Here is a 15,821-nt window from a genome sequence, read left to right as displayed (position 1 = left end):
GGGGTGAGAATCGATGGTGTTTTCGAACTTTTGACCACCCACTTGCAGGTTGTAGCCTGCCCAACTTTGTTGCAACCCCTAGGGGCCAATCAGGTTACATATATTTACTTTTCTTTTTTAAGGGCTAAGCTGAAGTTATAACTACTTAAACAGGGATCTGATATTGAAACCCTAGGCGCTGTTTGGCTACAAGAATCAGTTACTGTTCTATGAACCTACCCAAAAATTGGATCTGATTTAAAACACTTTGTTGCAATGTTTCATGGATCTGTTGCAATTTTTAGGCACGTTCATAAAACTGCAACAACTTGTTACTCATGTCAAGCAGACACTTAGGTTGTATGGTTGTGTTTTTTTTTTTTTTGTGTTGAATGACGCCCTTCAAAAGATTTGCTCTGTAAAAACATTGTGTATTTGAATAAAAAGACCAGAACAATGCTTTTTCCCGTGAAAATTTTTATATGGAGAGGCACCAGGAGGGATGGGATATTCACACCTTTTTGAAAATGTCATTTTCTCCCAGCCAGGTTTTTCACAAAACCAATCTCGATCATCACCTTCACACGCCTTAAATGCCGTTTTGGAGCCAAAACTAGATTTGGACTCCAAGGCAGCATTTAAGGCCATCACGAAAGTTTGGACGGAGATATTCACCTATATAGACACGTTGAAGGAAGAATATAGAAAATGGCTGAATGAGAAGATCACTCTTTTCCTTCATATGAATCATGTTGATGCAGGATCTCTAACTCGACAGCCTCAAGTCACACGATAGTTGTCACCTTTAACCATCTTCATGCGAGTTTCTACTTTATTACCAGGCCTCCACTTTAGTATGAGGGCCTCTTAAGACAGCGTCTTTTATTGTTGTTGTCATTTAAAGTGGTCTTTTCATATGAAACCCGAACCAATAGACATAAATTGGATGGATAGAGAGGGAGAGAGAGGGAGTTGATACCTTTAATTTTCTCTACATTCCATAGACTACCAAACTTGCTTTTGGTGCTTTACGATGACGTGCTTGTACTGTTTTAACTTGCATATTGGTGTTTTTTTCTTCTGTTAACTCTACATGAGCTCAAAACAGAAACTCCCCTGCTTACTAGCTCTCATCCCATCTGTTGTGCCTACCCATTGGAGACACAATCTACAAAATAAGATAAAAAGAAAGAAATGGACAAGAACCAGCCCATTTGTCTTCCATAATGGTACCATTGATCTTAAGATCAAAACTCCTTAATACCATAAGGTATCACTTTTCTTGATTGACAGAGAGCCGATAAAATGAGAATATATAACGAAATTTGGGAACAAGATAGCAAAATTTAGGAACAAGAAGTCCCCTAAATAAAAGAACAAATCGCAGAAAGAGAGAAAGAAAGAGAGAGAGATTTTCATTTGTTTAAAACAAAGTACCCAATAAAAAAGAAGAGAAGGCAGCAATATATGGATAATAGCGAAAGTGAGCGTAATGGTCAGAAGACCGATGCTGCACTTAATGCTCTGCTTTTATCATCCTCTTTTATTTTTCTCGTAGGCCGTTGAGAGCCTTCCATTAATGAATGGAATCGGTAAAAATCCAGCTGCCTCCACTCCGCAGATGGTCAACGAAACTACACCTTTAATATGAGAATATTAATTGGGCATCTTTATTTATTTCTTTAATATAAGAATATTAACTGGGCATCTTTATTTATTTCTCATGTGGTTCTGCTGCTTTTAGCTAGTTCTGGGGAACCCCATGAATCTGAATCGCATTTCGAGATCTTTCCGGAACTTGGAAAATCAAGAACTTGGCCCTGACATTGCTTTCTCCGTCCCTGAGAAAACCAAACAACACCAATGATAACAATAATGAGGAAGAGATGATGCACCTGACAGGCGCGGGCCACATCAACAAAACTCAGTTGACCCTTTAAGAAAAAAGTAAAGAAGATAAGCCAAAAGGGCAGTTGCAAATCCACGACTGCTAGCGTTTGTTTCGGAATCTATCTATCTTCTTCTTCTTCCACTCTGAATACCAGGCGCAATAGAGTTGACAGGCCTTGGCAATTGAGTTGGTATTCAATTTGATAGATAATAAGTCATGGTTCGAGTTTTATGGTACTCAATTTCCTACAAGAAATTTTACAACCATCGAACAACTAAATCTCTCGATTTAAGTGCAGTTGTTTTAAATAAATCAAAAAAAGAAATGAAACAACAACACGAGTCAATGAAAGTTTCCAAACTAATTACAAAAAAAAAAAGGTCATGAAATGACTACCTTGCTCACAAAACTCATTAAATGCATATGGTTGGAGTTGTTTCAAAAGGGGAACAGCCCAAAGTACAAACACAGAATGTGGGTTCAGATCTTGACCTGAGTTTCTTCAACCATGTTGTCCTCGCGAGCAATGGCGGTCGGTGCCTACTCTGAGTTTACCTCTTAGAAACAAACCCATTTAGTGCTGTGGTTCTTGGAAGATTCAGTGGTACAAAATAATTTAGTCTTTCTTTCTCTCCTTTCTAAAATGCACGTTCATAGCATATTGTGATGCAATAATTGATGCATCAAAGTTTAACTATTGCGATTCACAGTTATTGCAAGCAAAATATAGAATTCAAAGATCTGCTGGTGATGGGGACCATGTTGGTAGCTCCAGACCATTGGCTATCGGATATTCAGATATCCAAAACATAAGGCTTGGTGTCAGGAATATCCAGTAGGACCAAGTGCGTCTGCCAGTGGGAATGGATTATTGGATCAGTCCAATTCTCAACCAGAGTTTGAATCCAACTAATCTGAAATCCAAATCCAAATCTGAGATCCAGTAGGACCTCGTTCCTCCTAGTATGATGAAAGTGGATCATGTGGCATGGTGACCCGAACCTTTGGCGTAGGAAGCTCTGCAGATCTTACTTGAAAATTTGGTCGATATTTTTAATTTACTGCTGACTTGACTCCACCACTGACCTGACTTTATTCCGGCGTGGAAAGATCTGCAGGTTTCCATTTGCTTGGTTGCCTTGAAACCGCCGCAACTTGCTTCATGTGGAATCCTTTGTCATCTTCAACAAGAAAAAGGAAACCCAGAACATAATAAGATATATATATAACTCAATTATATAATACATATACATGCATATATATTTATTTATTTTAGCTTTTTATATAAAGCACTTATACCAGCTTATTTTTTATTTAACCAAATATTGAAGAAAGGTAACATGTGAATCCTCTTGGGTTTACCTTTTGCATTTAAAACTGGTACAGCTATCGAGTTTTTACCACGCAAGACGACTGAGGTCTAATCTTGCCAAATGCTGGAAACGATATGCACCGTACCAACCAATCAGAATAAGAATGAATCTGATTTTTTTTTACTCTTCTATATTTATTAAAAACAATTTAAAACTGTTTAAACTAATTAATAAAAAGGTTAGGGCCGATATAGAACAATTTAAAATTGTTTAAACTAATTAACAAAAAATTAGGCCCAATATGCACTGATGTTGATTGTAAAGGGGTATCTGACTACTCTGAATTTAAAATCTACAGATCTGATGTAGATATAATGTAACATGTTTTTGTTAATGTGGTAAAAGATTCATCATAAATTTTATTGTCCTTCAAATTAAGGATCTTACATCCGACCCAAGGTCCACATTTAAAACTCTCATTTTACCTTTTCTGTATAGAAAAAATGTTGAATATATATATATATATATATATATATATATATCAGTTTCACCCAAACCTTCCTTTCACCTGTCTGGTAGTTAGGTTTACGTGACTTCTGCCTTACGCTAAGAAGTGAAGATATTAATTTCTTGACGTCTTGAACAGCAGCATAGTCAACGATGTACAACTCTTGTCTTGTTCTTAATGCATTATTGCGTAGTCTGCTAAGTTACGACTTGTAGCAATTTTATTAGTATCGGTCCGAGTTGGAATCGGCTGATACGCATATACAATCGTTAGAAAAAAGCAAAGCGGCTTAACATGGTCCCTTCCAACTTTAGAAATATCCTGTTCATTCTCCCATTTTCTTTTCCGATTCCGATGACCGATCCTTATTCGATCATACCACTTAATGAGCCCGAGTCTTTCCTTGGAATAGATTTGAAATCCGTGCCACATAAAATTCAGAGCTCAAGCAACCAATGAATATCATAATCATTGATCTCGGATATGTTGGATTTACATATCTGTCAGTTTTAGGTTTTAGGATTTACATAATGAAACTTCTAGCTCGGCTCGAGCTTAAGAATATCTTGATAGAAGCAGCTCGAGCTCAACTCAGCAGTTACGTGTTGTTGAGCTTGACTCGATTAAGGCTTGACAAACTCGTTTGAATAGCATTGATATTCATCATTACGTGTTGAGCTCGAGCTCGACTCGATTAAGACTCGACAAACTCATTTGAATATATTTGATATTCATCGTTACATATTGAGCTCAAACTCAACTCGATTAAAGCTCGACAAACTCGTAAACTCATTTGAATATATCAACTTGGTTAAGGCTCGAGCTCGACTCAACAGTTACGTGTTGAGCTCGAACTCAACTCAATTATTTGAACGAGTCGACTCATGAACTCGACCTCGACTCCTTAGGTAAATGACTCGTCTCGAACTCGTTCAGGAGCCAAACTTTAAAGAGTCAAGCTGAGTAGCACGACTCGAGATCAAAGGCTATCAAACATACATAGTTTGAAACTAACTTGAACTGCCATGTCATGCTAAAAGAACACCGCTCAGTGCACAAAAGTTAAAGAGCACGATCAAAAGTCTTCATTCTCATCCCTGGTGACTCCACCCTCACCATATGTTCTTCAAATACGGTCCATTCATTTTTTTTTCTTTTGTTTTTCTAAAGATTAACAACAGCATGTAAGCTCGTCAACTACTTTGTGGGACACAGTTCACCAAATTCCACAAAAGAGGATTAAAAAATTTCTAAACCAAGACCAGCATTAAGAATAAAGCTGCTGCATTTGTCATTTTGCCTAGCTCTTTGGTAGTGGTTGCTTGGCTGTAAAGGGTCTCAAGGCATCTTGCAGTTTACATCTTAATGGAAGAGCTTCTAGTTTCTATCTCACAACCAAAAATAAATTAGTATAAGCGAGAGAACAGAATCATCATCTAGCATCGCTACATAATTAAATACGCCGTTCAAGGGAATGTTTCTGCAAAGCCTTCCATCGTGCTGAAGTAGATTCCTCGCCATTGAGTCATTTCATTGAACTTCCTCATAGATATAGTAGTTTGATGCATACAGACGTCCTGAGATCTTAATAACTATTCAGAAAACCATCTTTCCAAGGATTTGGTCTACAAAATCACAACCCTAATTCATACTAGATGTTTGAAGTCACCTATAAGACATGTCTCTAGTTCGGTTTTTGTGGAGTCTTAAGTGATAGATGTGCTACCCAGGTTGAATTGTATACACGCTGCTATTGTTGATACTTAAGAACTTAAGACTGTTGAGGTAAGGAGTATCGACGAGCCTTCGAACCTCTTTTTTCTGTGGATTGTTAACCTGATGCTGCTCGCCTTAAATTAAGGATTGAAAATAAATTATGCAAAGCATGAAAAAAAAAGAAGAAAGAAATCAACGAATGAGAACCGCGCCGGTCCTCACGCGCTTAAGTCAAGGTTGGTAAGCGCAAATTTTTCAGTTTGACCGAATTGGTGGGGAGCGACTGGGTCCAAGTCTGTCAGGGTTGACTAGAAGATGAGATAGTACACGCGCTAATCATGATGAATAACTTTGTCAAGGGAAAAGGAAAGGAAAAAAATACAGCAATTGTGGGGAAGATAAAGATTCATCATACCCAAGGGAGAGCCAATGGTCACAAACAAAGGCACAAGGTTTCTCTCTTAAAAGAGATCCTTTTCAAATGTTATTGCCCCACTGCAGGAGGGGATGTGAATTTCTTGCTCACCATGCAACCTCTCTCTCTTCTTTTTGCTTGCTTTTTCAAGATTTGAATATGGTTAGTGGTGGTGGGGACTGCCATTAACATGTCCCTCTCTTCCTTGGAAAGTTTAAACTCTTGAACTTGGGAGGTCAAAAATCACTTTAAAAAGTGAGTGCGTTTGCTACAGCTAGAGAGAGAGAGAGAGAGAGAGAGTTTGGAGACCGAAATTTGTTGTTCAAAGTTTCAAAGAAAAAAAAGAAGAAAAAGAAAAGTGAAAAACGATGTGGTCTCCTCACAGGCGCTGATGTTCCCCAAGCAACTCTCACTCTCTCTTTCTAACCCCTCGCCAAAAGAACAAGGAAAAAAAAAAAAAGAAATATTCAAGTGTGTATTCTCTCTCTCACTCTAGCTTCTCATCAAATATAAAATAACAACAAGAATTATAAATTGCCATACAAAAATAATAAATGTTCTGTTTACCCAATTCCTTTTAACCGGGCTCGCGGCTTCCCTATTGCTTCCCCTCTATCTTTCACCAACCCTCAACCCAACAGATCAGGACAGAACAAAGTCTTCAAATTTCCAGCTCCCCCCCATACTTGCCTCCTCGACCTGCCTCACCATTTCTCTCTCTCTCTCTCTCTCTCTCTCTCTCTCTCTCTCTCTCTCTCGCTCGCTCGCTCGTTCTCCGTAGCTCAAAATCCGACAGGCCCATATAGTTTGGCTTTCTTCCTCTTGGTAGGGAGGAAGAGTCATGGATAGGCTGGTCCTGTGCTGCACCGTCTTCCTGTTTCTCCTTCCGCTCGCCTGTTCGAATTCCGAAGGCGACGCCCTTTATGCTCTAAGGAGGAGCTTGACCGACCCCGACAACGTCTTGCAGAGTTGGGATCCGACGCTCGTGAACCCTTGCACCTGGTTCCACATCACCTGCAATCAGGACAACCGCGTCACTAGGGTGTATGCTTCCCTTCCACTTGACCCTCCTAGTTTTTATGCTTTTGGGTTTCTTTTCCTGATCAGTAATGCTTCATTTGGAGAATAGATATACCATTGATGGATTTCTACTGATTTTTTCTTTTTTTTGGGTGGTGGGTGTTTCAGAAATCCTGTTTTGTTTAATTGGTAGGCGTAAAATCTCTTCCCTGTTGTTCTCTTTTGGGCTTTCCTTTTTTTTTTCTTTTTTTTTTCTTTTGGGTTTGGGGGTGGGGTTGGAGGGAGAGAGCCGGAATTTAAGTAACTATTAGTTCGTAATATGCTTGCTTTTTCATGTAAGCCTTTGCTTTTTCCGACCTTTTGACGGTGAAAATCAATATGAAAAATGAAAAAAGTTTTATGTCCTTGCGGAGTATGGATTGGATGAGGAACATAAGCTTCCCTCTTCCAGAGTAGGATCTATGCCCCTTTTCCTTTGAAGTGCTGATAGGGTCATACAACTGGTATCCTTGGTTTGTTCCTGCTTTTTTTTCTTGGGAAGGTTGTGCGGTTATCTAGTTTGGTTCGAATCCTGCAGTATTTATTTGTATAATCTTTTGGATAATATTTGATTTTTTGTTATGGTCTTTTTTCCCTCTTGGTTGGTAGATGTGTTTAAATGACAATCTTTGGTTGTGGTCTTAAAGGATAGTGTCTGTTTCTTTCACTTTCTGTTGCTTGTAGCCTTCTTTACTCGTCTGAGCTGTTAGGAATTCCATCAACCAAAATACTTGTTAGGCGGGACTGTTCTGGGTGCCTGGCGTCGGGACCAGCGCTGGTTATATGTGAATATCTGCTACTACCTGGAGTTGTTTGCTCAACTCTGGTTCTTGTGACCATTATTTCCAGAGACATAAACGAGAGGAATGCCCAATAATTTTTTCAACCTATCTGGACATTATCATCCTAATGATTTAGCATGCTACTTCTAGAGAGCGCTTCCTCAAATTTTGACCATTTCACGGTCTTTAACATCATCTGGATGATACTTCATCAGTGGCCTGGGAATGCTTTCATATATCGCTAACCCCTTCATCATCTAAAATCTAGCTTTACGTATTTGGGTATCACAAGAATTATCGCTGATAGCCCTTATGTCTGTATGGTCTATCTGAGTTTAATTGTGTTAGGCCATCGCAACTATTTGAAGTTAACGATGTATGTAGTGTCTTTGAAGATGAGAAACTAATTTTGCTTCGACTGAGAACTTTTTATGACCCATTTTAGTTAATTCTTATTCTACACCTATATGTTTTTTAGTTTTGGGCAATAAATCAATGGGAAACCTGGAAAGGGGTTGGAATTTCTACTGATAAGTGATAACTGCTTTATGGTTTATTCATATTATGCTTGATGCACTGGGAACAAACTGTTCTGGTGAATAATGTTCCTTTTCTGATATCATGTGGGCATGTTTTCACCTGTTTGTGCATAAATTGTAAGAAGGGGCAGGGTGATAGTCTACCTGGTAGTGAAAATGCTTTTATGAAAGTTTGTGCTTTCTACATGCGTCCTGCTCTTCAGCTAGTGGTAGCAGCTCGATTTTTGTTGGTTTATGATTTTTATTGAAAAATTGTTGTAAAGCATGTTGGTTTTTACATGTTCAGTAGATCTAGTGCATTTGACCAAAAAAATGGAGAAAATTTCAATTTATGTGTTCCTATCATAGCCATGGTTGTTAATCCAATTCCTTGTCTCGAACGTGCATTTACTTGTATCACCTTCGCAATAAATCTTTTCACATTTGTAATATACATCTTATGTTATTTGGTGGCTTTTTTGTGGTTGATTGTTTGCTGAAATAGTGTACGAAATAGATGATTGGTCTTTATGTTTCAATTTCCTAGTGGTTATTGGTCTAATTTTCATTAACTTTTTTCTCCAGGGACTTGGGGAACTCAAACCTTTCTGGTCATCTGGTACCTGAGCTTGGAAAGCTCGAGCATCTGCAATATTTGTAAGTCTTTTCTCTGCTGCTTGATCCCCTTCAATTTTTGCTGTTCTTGTTTGGCGGACATTTTGTTCACCCGATTCAACATACCTTGAACTTTGTGCTTCTGTGGTTGGTTTTTGAATGTTGTATATTTGTTTCTAGCTCGTTTTTTACTGTGGAAGTTCTTGACATCCATCTTTCCGTAGTTTCTTGGAATGGTCTGTTTGTTGACTTGGTGGAATTGCTTACTTTGATTTGTCTTTCCATCAGTATTTACAAAAATCATAGAATTCTTTTCCTGCCAAACTAATAGTTTAACCTGCGTCGGATGTCCATCATGATTGATATTCATTTCTGGCATGTTACTCGATAAGAGCATTCTTTCTTGGATGACATGGTTAGACTTATGCTTACTACTTTTTTGGTTGCAGGGAACTTTATAAAAATAACATTCAAGGGACAATTCCTACAGAAGTGGGTGATTTGAAGAGCCTTGTGAGCTTGGACTTATACAACAACAACATTTCTGGAACTATTCCTCCCTCTCTGGGAAAATTGAAATCTCTTGTGTTCCTGTGAGTGCTAATGGCCTGTTTTTCCCAATTTGGTGGTCATGAGTAATGGCTTAGTTATTCGTCAGATAACTGTCTCATCTATTCTGATTAGCACTTCAGTCTGTCGGTTGTCTTTCGATGGGTCACATACTTATTTCGGAAATTTTTGCATAGGCGTCTTAACAACAACCAGCTGACTGGAAGAATCCCTAGGGAGCTTGCCAGTATTCGGAGCCTTAAAGTTGTGTAAGTTCCTGGCTGCTGCTATGAAGTCAAGTTTGTTGCTACTCGATGCTGGGACATGGGACTGATACCTTGACCATTTTTTTCAATTGCAGAGATGTTTCTAGCAATAACTTGTGTGGAACTATTCCCACAACTGGTCCTTTCGAGCACATACCCTTAAGCAAGTGAGTATTTTGCGTGTGATTTTGTTGTCAAACTTTTGGCTTTTCGTTTAAATGCTACAATCAATTTAGATGTACGTGTCCAATAAAAATAGACTTTCCATCTTTCTGATTTTTTTCATTTTCTTCTGCTCTTTTTAGGAAGGCATCGAGCTATTTCATGTAACTTAACATGCCATTCTTTGAATTTCTTTCAACTCCAAAATAAATAAATCATTTTAAATTGAAGAATTCGTTAAAGCTGATGCAGCTGAAATAAATTTTACAAATATGTCATCTGTCACGTTCATTTGACATTACTTCATGGTTACACACTGAGCACATAACTTCTTGTGTGTGTTGTTCATCTCCTAGATAAGAATAAGTAGGCTATCTATGATTGGTTCTCTTCCTAACAGCGGTAGGATTAAGGTCCGATACTTGACCTAGTAACCACCTTAGACTTAGTTTGAGAATTTCTTGGCCATCCGTCATGTTTCTTATTCAGGTAATTGATTCATTGAACTTCATCATAACCTTCTACTGATTTTTCTTTTCATGTTTTTGCAGCTTTGAGAACAACCCGCGCCTGGAGGGCCCAGAGTTGCAGGGTCTGGTTGTGTACGACACAAATTGCTGAAATGAGGAAGCTGGATGCTGATAGCATCTGCTGCCCACTGTTCGTCGATGCTGAGTGCTATAAAACTACATATGCAGGAAAACCCCTCTGCACATCACGGTGATAGCCAAGAATATCATCTATGTAAAGCTACTGAATCTACATGACTTGGGCTTGTAGAATTGGTGTTTGGTTCTGATTGTAGATAAAGGGGAAGGGTTTGAACTCAACTGGGTGTAGGCATGAGAACACTGCTTTAAATTCAATAAAATGGTGGGGGGAATTAGTAGAAGTCTCAAGTTTTCTTCTTTTTTTTTTTTTACTTTCGACATAATCTGCCTTTTCTCTTGCACAATGTTATGGCTAAATGAAGACTGAGTTTATTAAAATAAGGAAATGGGAGAACGCCCAAGGACCCTAATCACAAGATTTTATCACACTTCAGTTTTAAGATGAAGAGGTGGATTTACAATTTCAGCATTCACATTGCTGCTTGCTTCTATTGAGCTTTCACCTGGCAGTTTCTTGTTTGTTACTGGGTTGATCATGTTTCTTATTCTTTCGGCGTCAAACCACCTTCCAGCTTTGCAGTATATATTGGACATGAGGACATGATTCCCTACATGATCACAGTCTGACTCTTGAAGGGTTTTTGATACCATTTCTGCTAGTTTCGTGTCCCCATGTGCATTGCATGCACCTAACAAAGTGCGCCAGATGATGGCATTGGGTGGAATTGGCATGCTGTTGATGAATTCGTGTGCCTCAGGCAAAAGCCCCGCACGCCCAAGCATGTCTACCATGCAACCGTAGTGCTCAAGCTTTGGACTTACGCCATACTCACTCTTCATTAGGTCAAAATGTTTCCGGCCCTCAGAAACTAGGCCAGCATGACTGCAGGCTTGCAGTACACTTACCAGTGTAGCATCGTTTGGTTTTACTCCTGCGAACTTCATTTGAGCAAAGAGACTCAAAGCTTCCTCTCCGTGGCCGTGAACTGCAAACCCTCCGATCATGGTGCTCCAAGAGAGTACATCCTTTTGTTCAATCTCGTTGAAAACGTTAACTGCTTTGTCCAACGCACCACAGGCTGCGTACATGTAGACTAGAACATTTCCCAAGTGGGTGTCCCTCCTAATTTGAGGACTTCTTCCTATGTATGCATGTAGATGCTCCCCTAGAGTCAAGGCGCATGCTTGAGCACATGCCCTCAACAAGGGCACCATTGTGTACTCATTAGGTGTGATTTCTTTCCTCTTCATGTCCTCCAACAATGCCAGAGCCTCACGAACACGGCCAAGTCTTGCGTAAGCAGCCATCATAGTGCTCCATGAGATCAAGTCCTTCCGAGGCATTTCATCAAACACTTTGCTGCCATCATCGATGCTACCACAATCGGCGTACATTTGGATCAAGTTGGTTTTTAAAACAATGGATGTTTCGAAACCAAACTTGATCATCTGCCCATGCATTCCTTTTCCATTCCTAATCAATAATGCAGCAGTCACTGCTTCAAGAACAAATGCAATGGTGAAACTATCGGAAGCCATTGATCTTCTCCTCATTTGATAGTAGAACTGAAGTGCTTTCTGTGGGTCGAAATGCAGATTGTAGCCCTTTATCATCGTGTTGATTGAAAAGGTGTCTGGCTTTACCATCTGACAGAAGACCAACTCGGCAAAAGCCATGGTGTTCAAAGGAGAAGATGCGTAGAGTGCAAGAATTTTCGTTTGCTGAAACTTGTTGCTAGATTTTCCTGTCGCTAGAAGACAAGCATGGATCTCCTTTATTTGCCTGAGGGTGAACTTCTGCTTCACTAATCGAAACCCTTTTGGCATTTCCCCGAGCATCTCCTTCATTCGCCTGACAAGCTGATTTTTATCCAGAAAGAATCAAGAATGAGAAATTCATGACAACCAATCATAATGTTGCGAGTTTCCGAATCACCTTCAGCAAGGACCTGCATTTTTTATGTTAAGAGTTTCTTAACTATGCCTTTCCAGGGAGGAGGCAGGTGAGAATACCCTCTCCCTCTCTCTCATGCACAGGATTCCTACCTGACATAAGCCGCAGAACATTTTTTTCTCAATGATTCATACGCTTCTTTTTCATGTTTGGGAATGAGATCCTCCACTTGAAGCAACAAAAACTCTCTGTTTGGAAGCAGAAGGGCACGGTTATGCTCTTCTTCATCAAAGTCTACTCGCCACAAAGTCCTTTTGTAACTTTGTACTGCTCTCTTTGGATGACATCTTGCAACACAAACCTGCACACACCCAAGCATTCGAATTCTCAGAAAATTGAGCAAACTAAAACAGAAAATTTCTTCACATTCTCCAAGGAAAAGAAACCTTTTTCAGCAAATATTGCAAATGTAGTTGACCGACCCAATTTTGCTTCCCCAGCTCTGATAGCCAGAAGCGGCAATCATCTGAATCTTCCCCATCTACTTGGACACGTATATCATTCCAGTTGGTATGATGAAATTCCAATCTGCCAATGCTATATCCCAGTCCCACACCTATGGCTTTTGTGAATGCTTCCTTCAAACACCAATACCTAAAAAAACACGATTTAATGGTTCACAAACACATGCTCAACAAGAACAAACTAGATTCTTTACTGTGCCTTTTTTTTTCTGACGAGCAAATTGCTTACTTCGATTTTGCTCAACACAAAACATGATTTATACTGGAGCAGGACAGAACTTTTTTCTTAGTCAACAAGAAAGACTACCGAAGATAATGTTGTGAAAATGCAAGCATGAAAAAACAGAAAAAGAAAAAGAAAAAAAGATACAAACATATATTCAAGTGTTCAAGTAGGCATACGTAATACGTCCTGTGGTTTGATCAAACATTCACATCACAAAATTTCTGTTCAAATGATCAAGATAAGAAAGAATAAATCACGTATACAACTAGCTTCCACTAGTGTGCACAAAAAATTCGATGAAAAGCATATGCAGGAAATGGACATCCATTGTGTTATTCTTAAGCCAGTACCTATGAAACTCGACCAAGATATCAATCGAAGTGCCAGAACTGATGATATTGTTCCATTCTGAAGTTGCAAAGTACGATGAGAAATGCTTGATAAATTCTACGGCATTTTCCTTCTTAGGAACTTCCAGGGAGACTACATCCACACCCACAAGGCACTGTGGTTCAGAAGCAATGACAGCATAATCACCATGATGAGAGGTGTTGAAGTTAAAATTTGGAAAATCAAATTTCACTCCACTGTTTTCCTGCAACAAAGTAAAAAAGCGTGCATGTTCGTATGCTACTTAGCAAGAAATGGACCAATTTGTTAGAAGGATGTAGAAAGATTATTGTTCCTGATGCACAATGACCTATAAATTCAGAATTTGCAAACACTATAAATGGAGCTTCTATACACGGATAGAATCAAATATGCACCTTCAACTGGCAATCTGAGACACGAAGTTCTTGGTATACTTGCTAATTCACCCGACTCTATAACTACTGTCCAGAAATCCATTAAGAAGTTTGATGCACGCTAACAACTGCGAGAGGCCCATGTGCGTACGTGTGCGAGAAAGCACACTTCAGCATGTTTATATGTCACAAATTGCAGGCACATGCGTACAACATTAGAAAAGGCTTGTTATCTCGAATTTAAGTCTTATGGTCATCAATTTGTCCCGAAAACATTAAGTCGGAATTTGAAGAGTACAAGTTGATTGTTCTTTTTTCAATTGCTTCTTTTCCCCAAAAAAATTCAAAAGGCTCCCTGCCAGAACGCTTCGACATAACATCCACCCGATTGACACATTCAAAATTGACTAAAATATCCAATTTCTGGATTTCTGCTAAACCATCTAGAAAGGATCAAACCGCCAGCCTAATATAATGCATACGGAAAATACATAGGCATCCGACCAATAAACATAAGAACAAAAACGTTCACTACTTTTTATGTGAAGAACTTAAACATCATGGGAGCAATTATCTCAAACCTCTAGCTTATCATAAAGCCTTATTTGGCACAACAAATATGAAAATATCAACCATGAGTTCCATCTAAGACAAATAATCCAATACCAAATATGGTTTGCCTTCAATCGTCCTGCCGATGGTTATTTCCTTGAATGGAATTCCTAGCACTTCATGTACTAGCATGTATTGAAGCATTCGACTCACAACTGCCCTTTTCTTGTCTTCGACATTCAGAAACCTGCCAAATTCCAGAGAAAGACAAAGAACCCAAATGTTATAGGAGAGACTGTTGCAGGGATGACATGGAATTGGATGAAGGTAAGGAAGGAGGGGATTCTTGTGGACGATGTTTACTTGGTGATGGGAGGACGCTCGTGGGGAGGAAGAAGGAAGATGCAGAACAGGAGCTGAGCTTCCGATGGATCCCACCGGGCGATGTTCACCGCCCATCTCTGCACCCCTCTCTTCATTGCCGTCCGATCAGAAAAAATAGGAAATCTCTCTCTCTCTCTCTCTCTCTCTCTCTCAGGGTCGCGGGCGTCACTTTGTTCCTCCTGTGTATGGATCTGGACAGACTGGACTCTCCAGAACACGAACCTGGTCCAATCTGGGGGGAGGTAAACGGGAGAGATTGTGATCGGATCCTCTTGAGGACGTAAACGTGTCGGATTGGGTTCAAGTTTAAGCAAAAATGTGTGATCCAAACTTATTTTAGACTAACAGCGTTCTGAACCGAACTGGGATCCAGATGAAAATGCTTAAAAGTGAAACCTATCGAACTTGAGATGAACAACGAGAGGCATGTCCAAAGCCAAGCAGTCAGCAAGCATGGACGCTCGGTTGCTCACGACGGCCTTTTTCTTCATCTTAGCAGGTAGCCTGGTTAAATTATTTATGCTATCATCTTAGCTAACGCTCTCTTTGTCAACCTCGATGTCTTGAATTTAAGATACCATCATCTTACATTCTAGTTTGAATCTTGACCAACATGACTGTTGGCATGTGCAATATGTCCATGACGTGTTCTTTTTGCGATTCGAGAATATTCGCACCCGCAGCGAGAGACGTGATTGCTTGATCAGAGAAAATTTGCACCACTAGCCCCAACCAACTACATCAAACTCCTTGGAGCAACTCTATGATAAACGTTGATTCAATCACTGAAAAGACAAAAACACGAGTAACCTAGACTGAGCTACCAATGTCTATCTCTATTGCATATCATGCTGTGACTGATACAGATAGTGACCAAGATCCGATCCTTGGACCCATCATCTTAATATTCATTTCCCGCTCTCTTTCCGGCCGACCGTGTCCCGTAATGGCCAAATCAGGACTGGTTTCAGCGGAAATATATCAAAATCCGACAATGCATGGGAATAGCTATGCAGGACGCAACAAGAGGGTTTTTAGATCAGCTGTAGCAGTCTGCAGTACATGCCCAGGTTTATTAGCCCCATGCCATGTGAATAGGCCGATTTGGAAT

General features: G+C 39.6%; 3 protein-coding genes across 6 annotated transcripts; 1 reads left to right on the top strand and 2 right to left on the bottom strand.

The window, feature by feature from the left end:
* Nucleotides 1-6,432: 6,432 nt before the first annotated feature.
* LOC116253635 (leucine-rich repeat protein 1-like) lies at nucleotides 6,433-10,665 on the top strand. The gene is made up of 6 exons (XM_031628570.2): nucleotides 6,433-6,866; nucleotides 8,767-8,838; nucleotides 9,246-9,389; nucleotides 9,543-9,614; nucleotides 9,707-9,778; nucleotides 10,325-10,665. Exons 1-6 carry the CDS (start codon nucleotides 6,664-6,666, stop codon nucleotides 10,392-10,394), a joined length of 633 nt encoding a protein of 210 aa, XP_031484430.1. The 5' UTR covers nucleotides 6,433-6,663; the 3' UTR covers nucleotides 10,395-10,665.
* A 142-nt stretch (nucleotides 10,666-10,807) lies between these two features.
* LOC116246501 (pentatricopeptide repeat-containing protein At4g21065-like) lies at nucleotides 10,808-12,211 on the bottom strand. Its single transcript, XM_031618413.1, has one exon. The coding sequence runs from the start codon at nucleotides 12,209-12,211 to the stop codon at nucleotides 10,808-10,810; it is 1,404 nt and encodes a 467-aa protein (XP_031474273.1).
* Nucleotides 10,819-14,960, bottom strand: LOC116253614 (uncharacterized). Of its 4 annotated transcripts, none has more exons than XM_031628559.2 (6): nucleotides 14,690-14,960; nucleotides 14,441-14,573; nucleotides 13,379-13,533; nucleotides 12,725-12,932; nucleotides 12,431-12,639; nucleotides 10,819-12,333 (listed from the first exon to the last, which is right to left on the bottom strand). In XM_031628559.2, the coding sequence occupies exons 1-6, from the start codon at nucleotides 14,803-14,805 to the stop codon at nucleotides 12,294-12,296; spliced, it is 861 nt and encodes a 286-aa protein (XP_031484419.1). In that variant the 5' UTR covers nucleotides 14,806-14,960; the 3' UTR covers nucleotides 10,819-12,293. The 4 variants fall into 4 exon arrangements, with proteins under 4 accessions (XP_031484419.1, XP_031484396.1, XP_031484403.1 ...); XM_031628536.2 differs by having other exon boundaries at nucleotides 13,379-13,623; nucleotides 14,690-14,947; XM_031628543.2 differs by having other exon boundaries at nucleotides 10,819-12,244; nucleotides 13,379-13,623; nucleotides 14,690-14,947.
* Between the last annotated feature and the right edge of the window lie 861 nt (nucleotides 14,961-15,821).

The sequence above is a fragment of the Nymphaea colorata genome, chromosome 1 (assembly GCF_008831285.2).
Source record: "Nymphaea colorata isolate Beijing-Zhang1983 chromosome 1, ASM883128v2, whole genome shotgun sequence".
NCBI lineage: Eukaryota > Viridiplantae > Streptophyta > Magnoliopsida > Nymphaeales > Nymphaeaceae > Nymphaea > Nymphaea colorata.
The sequence above is the reverse complement of the archived record's forward strand: the minus strand, read 5'-3'. Positions and strand labels throughout refer to the sequence as shown.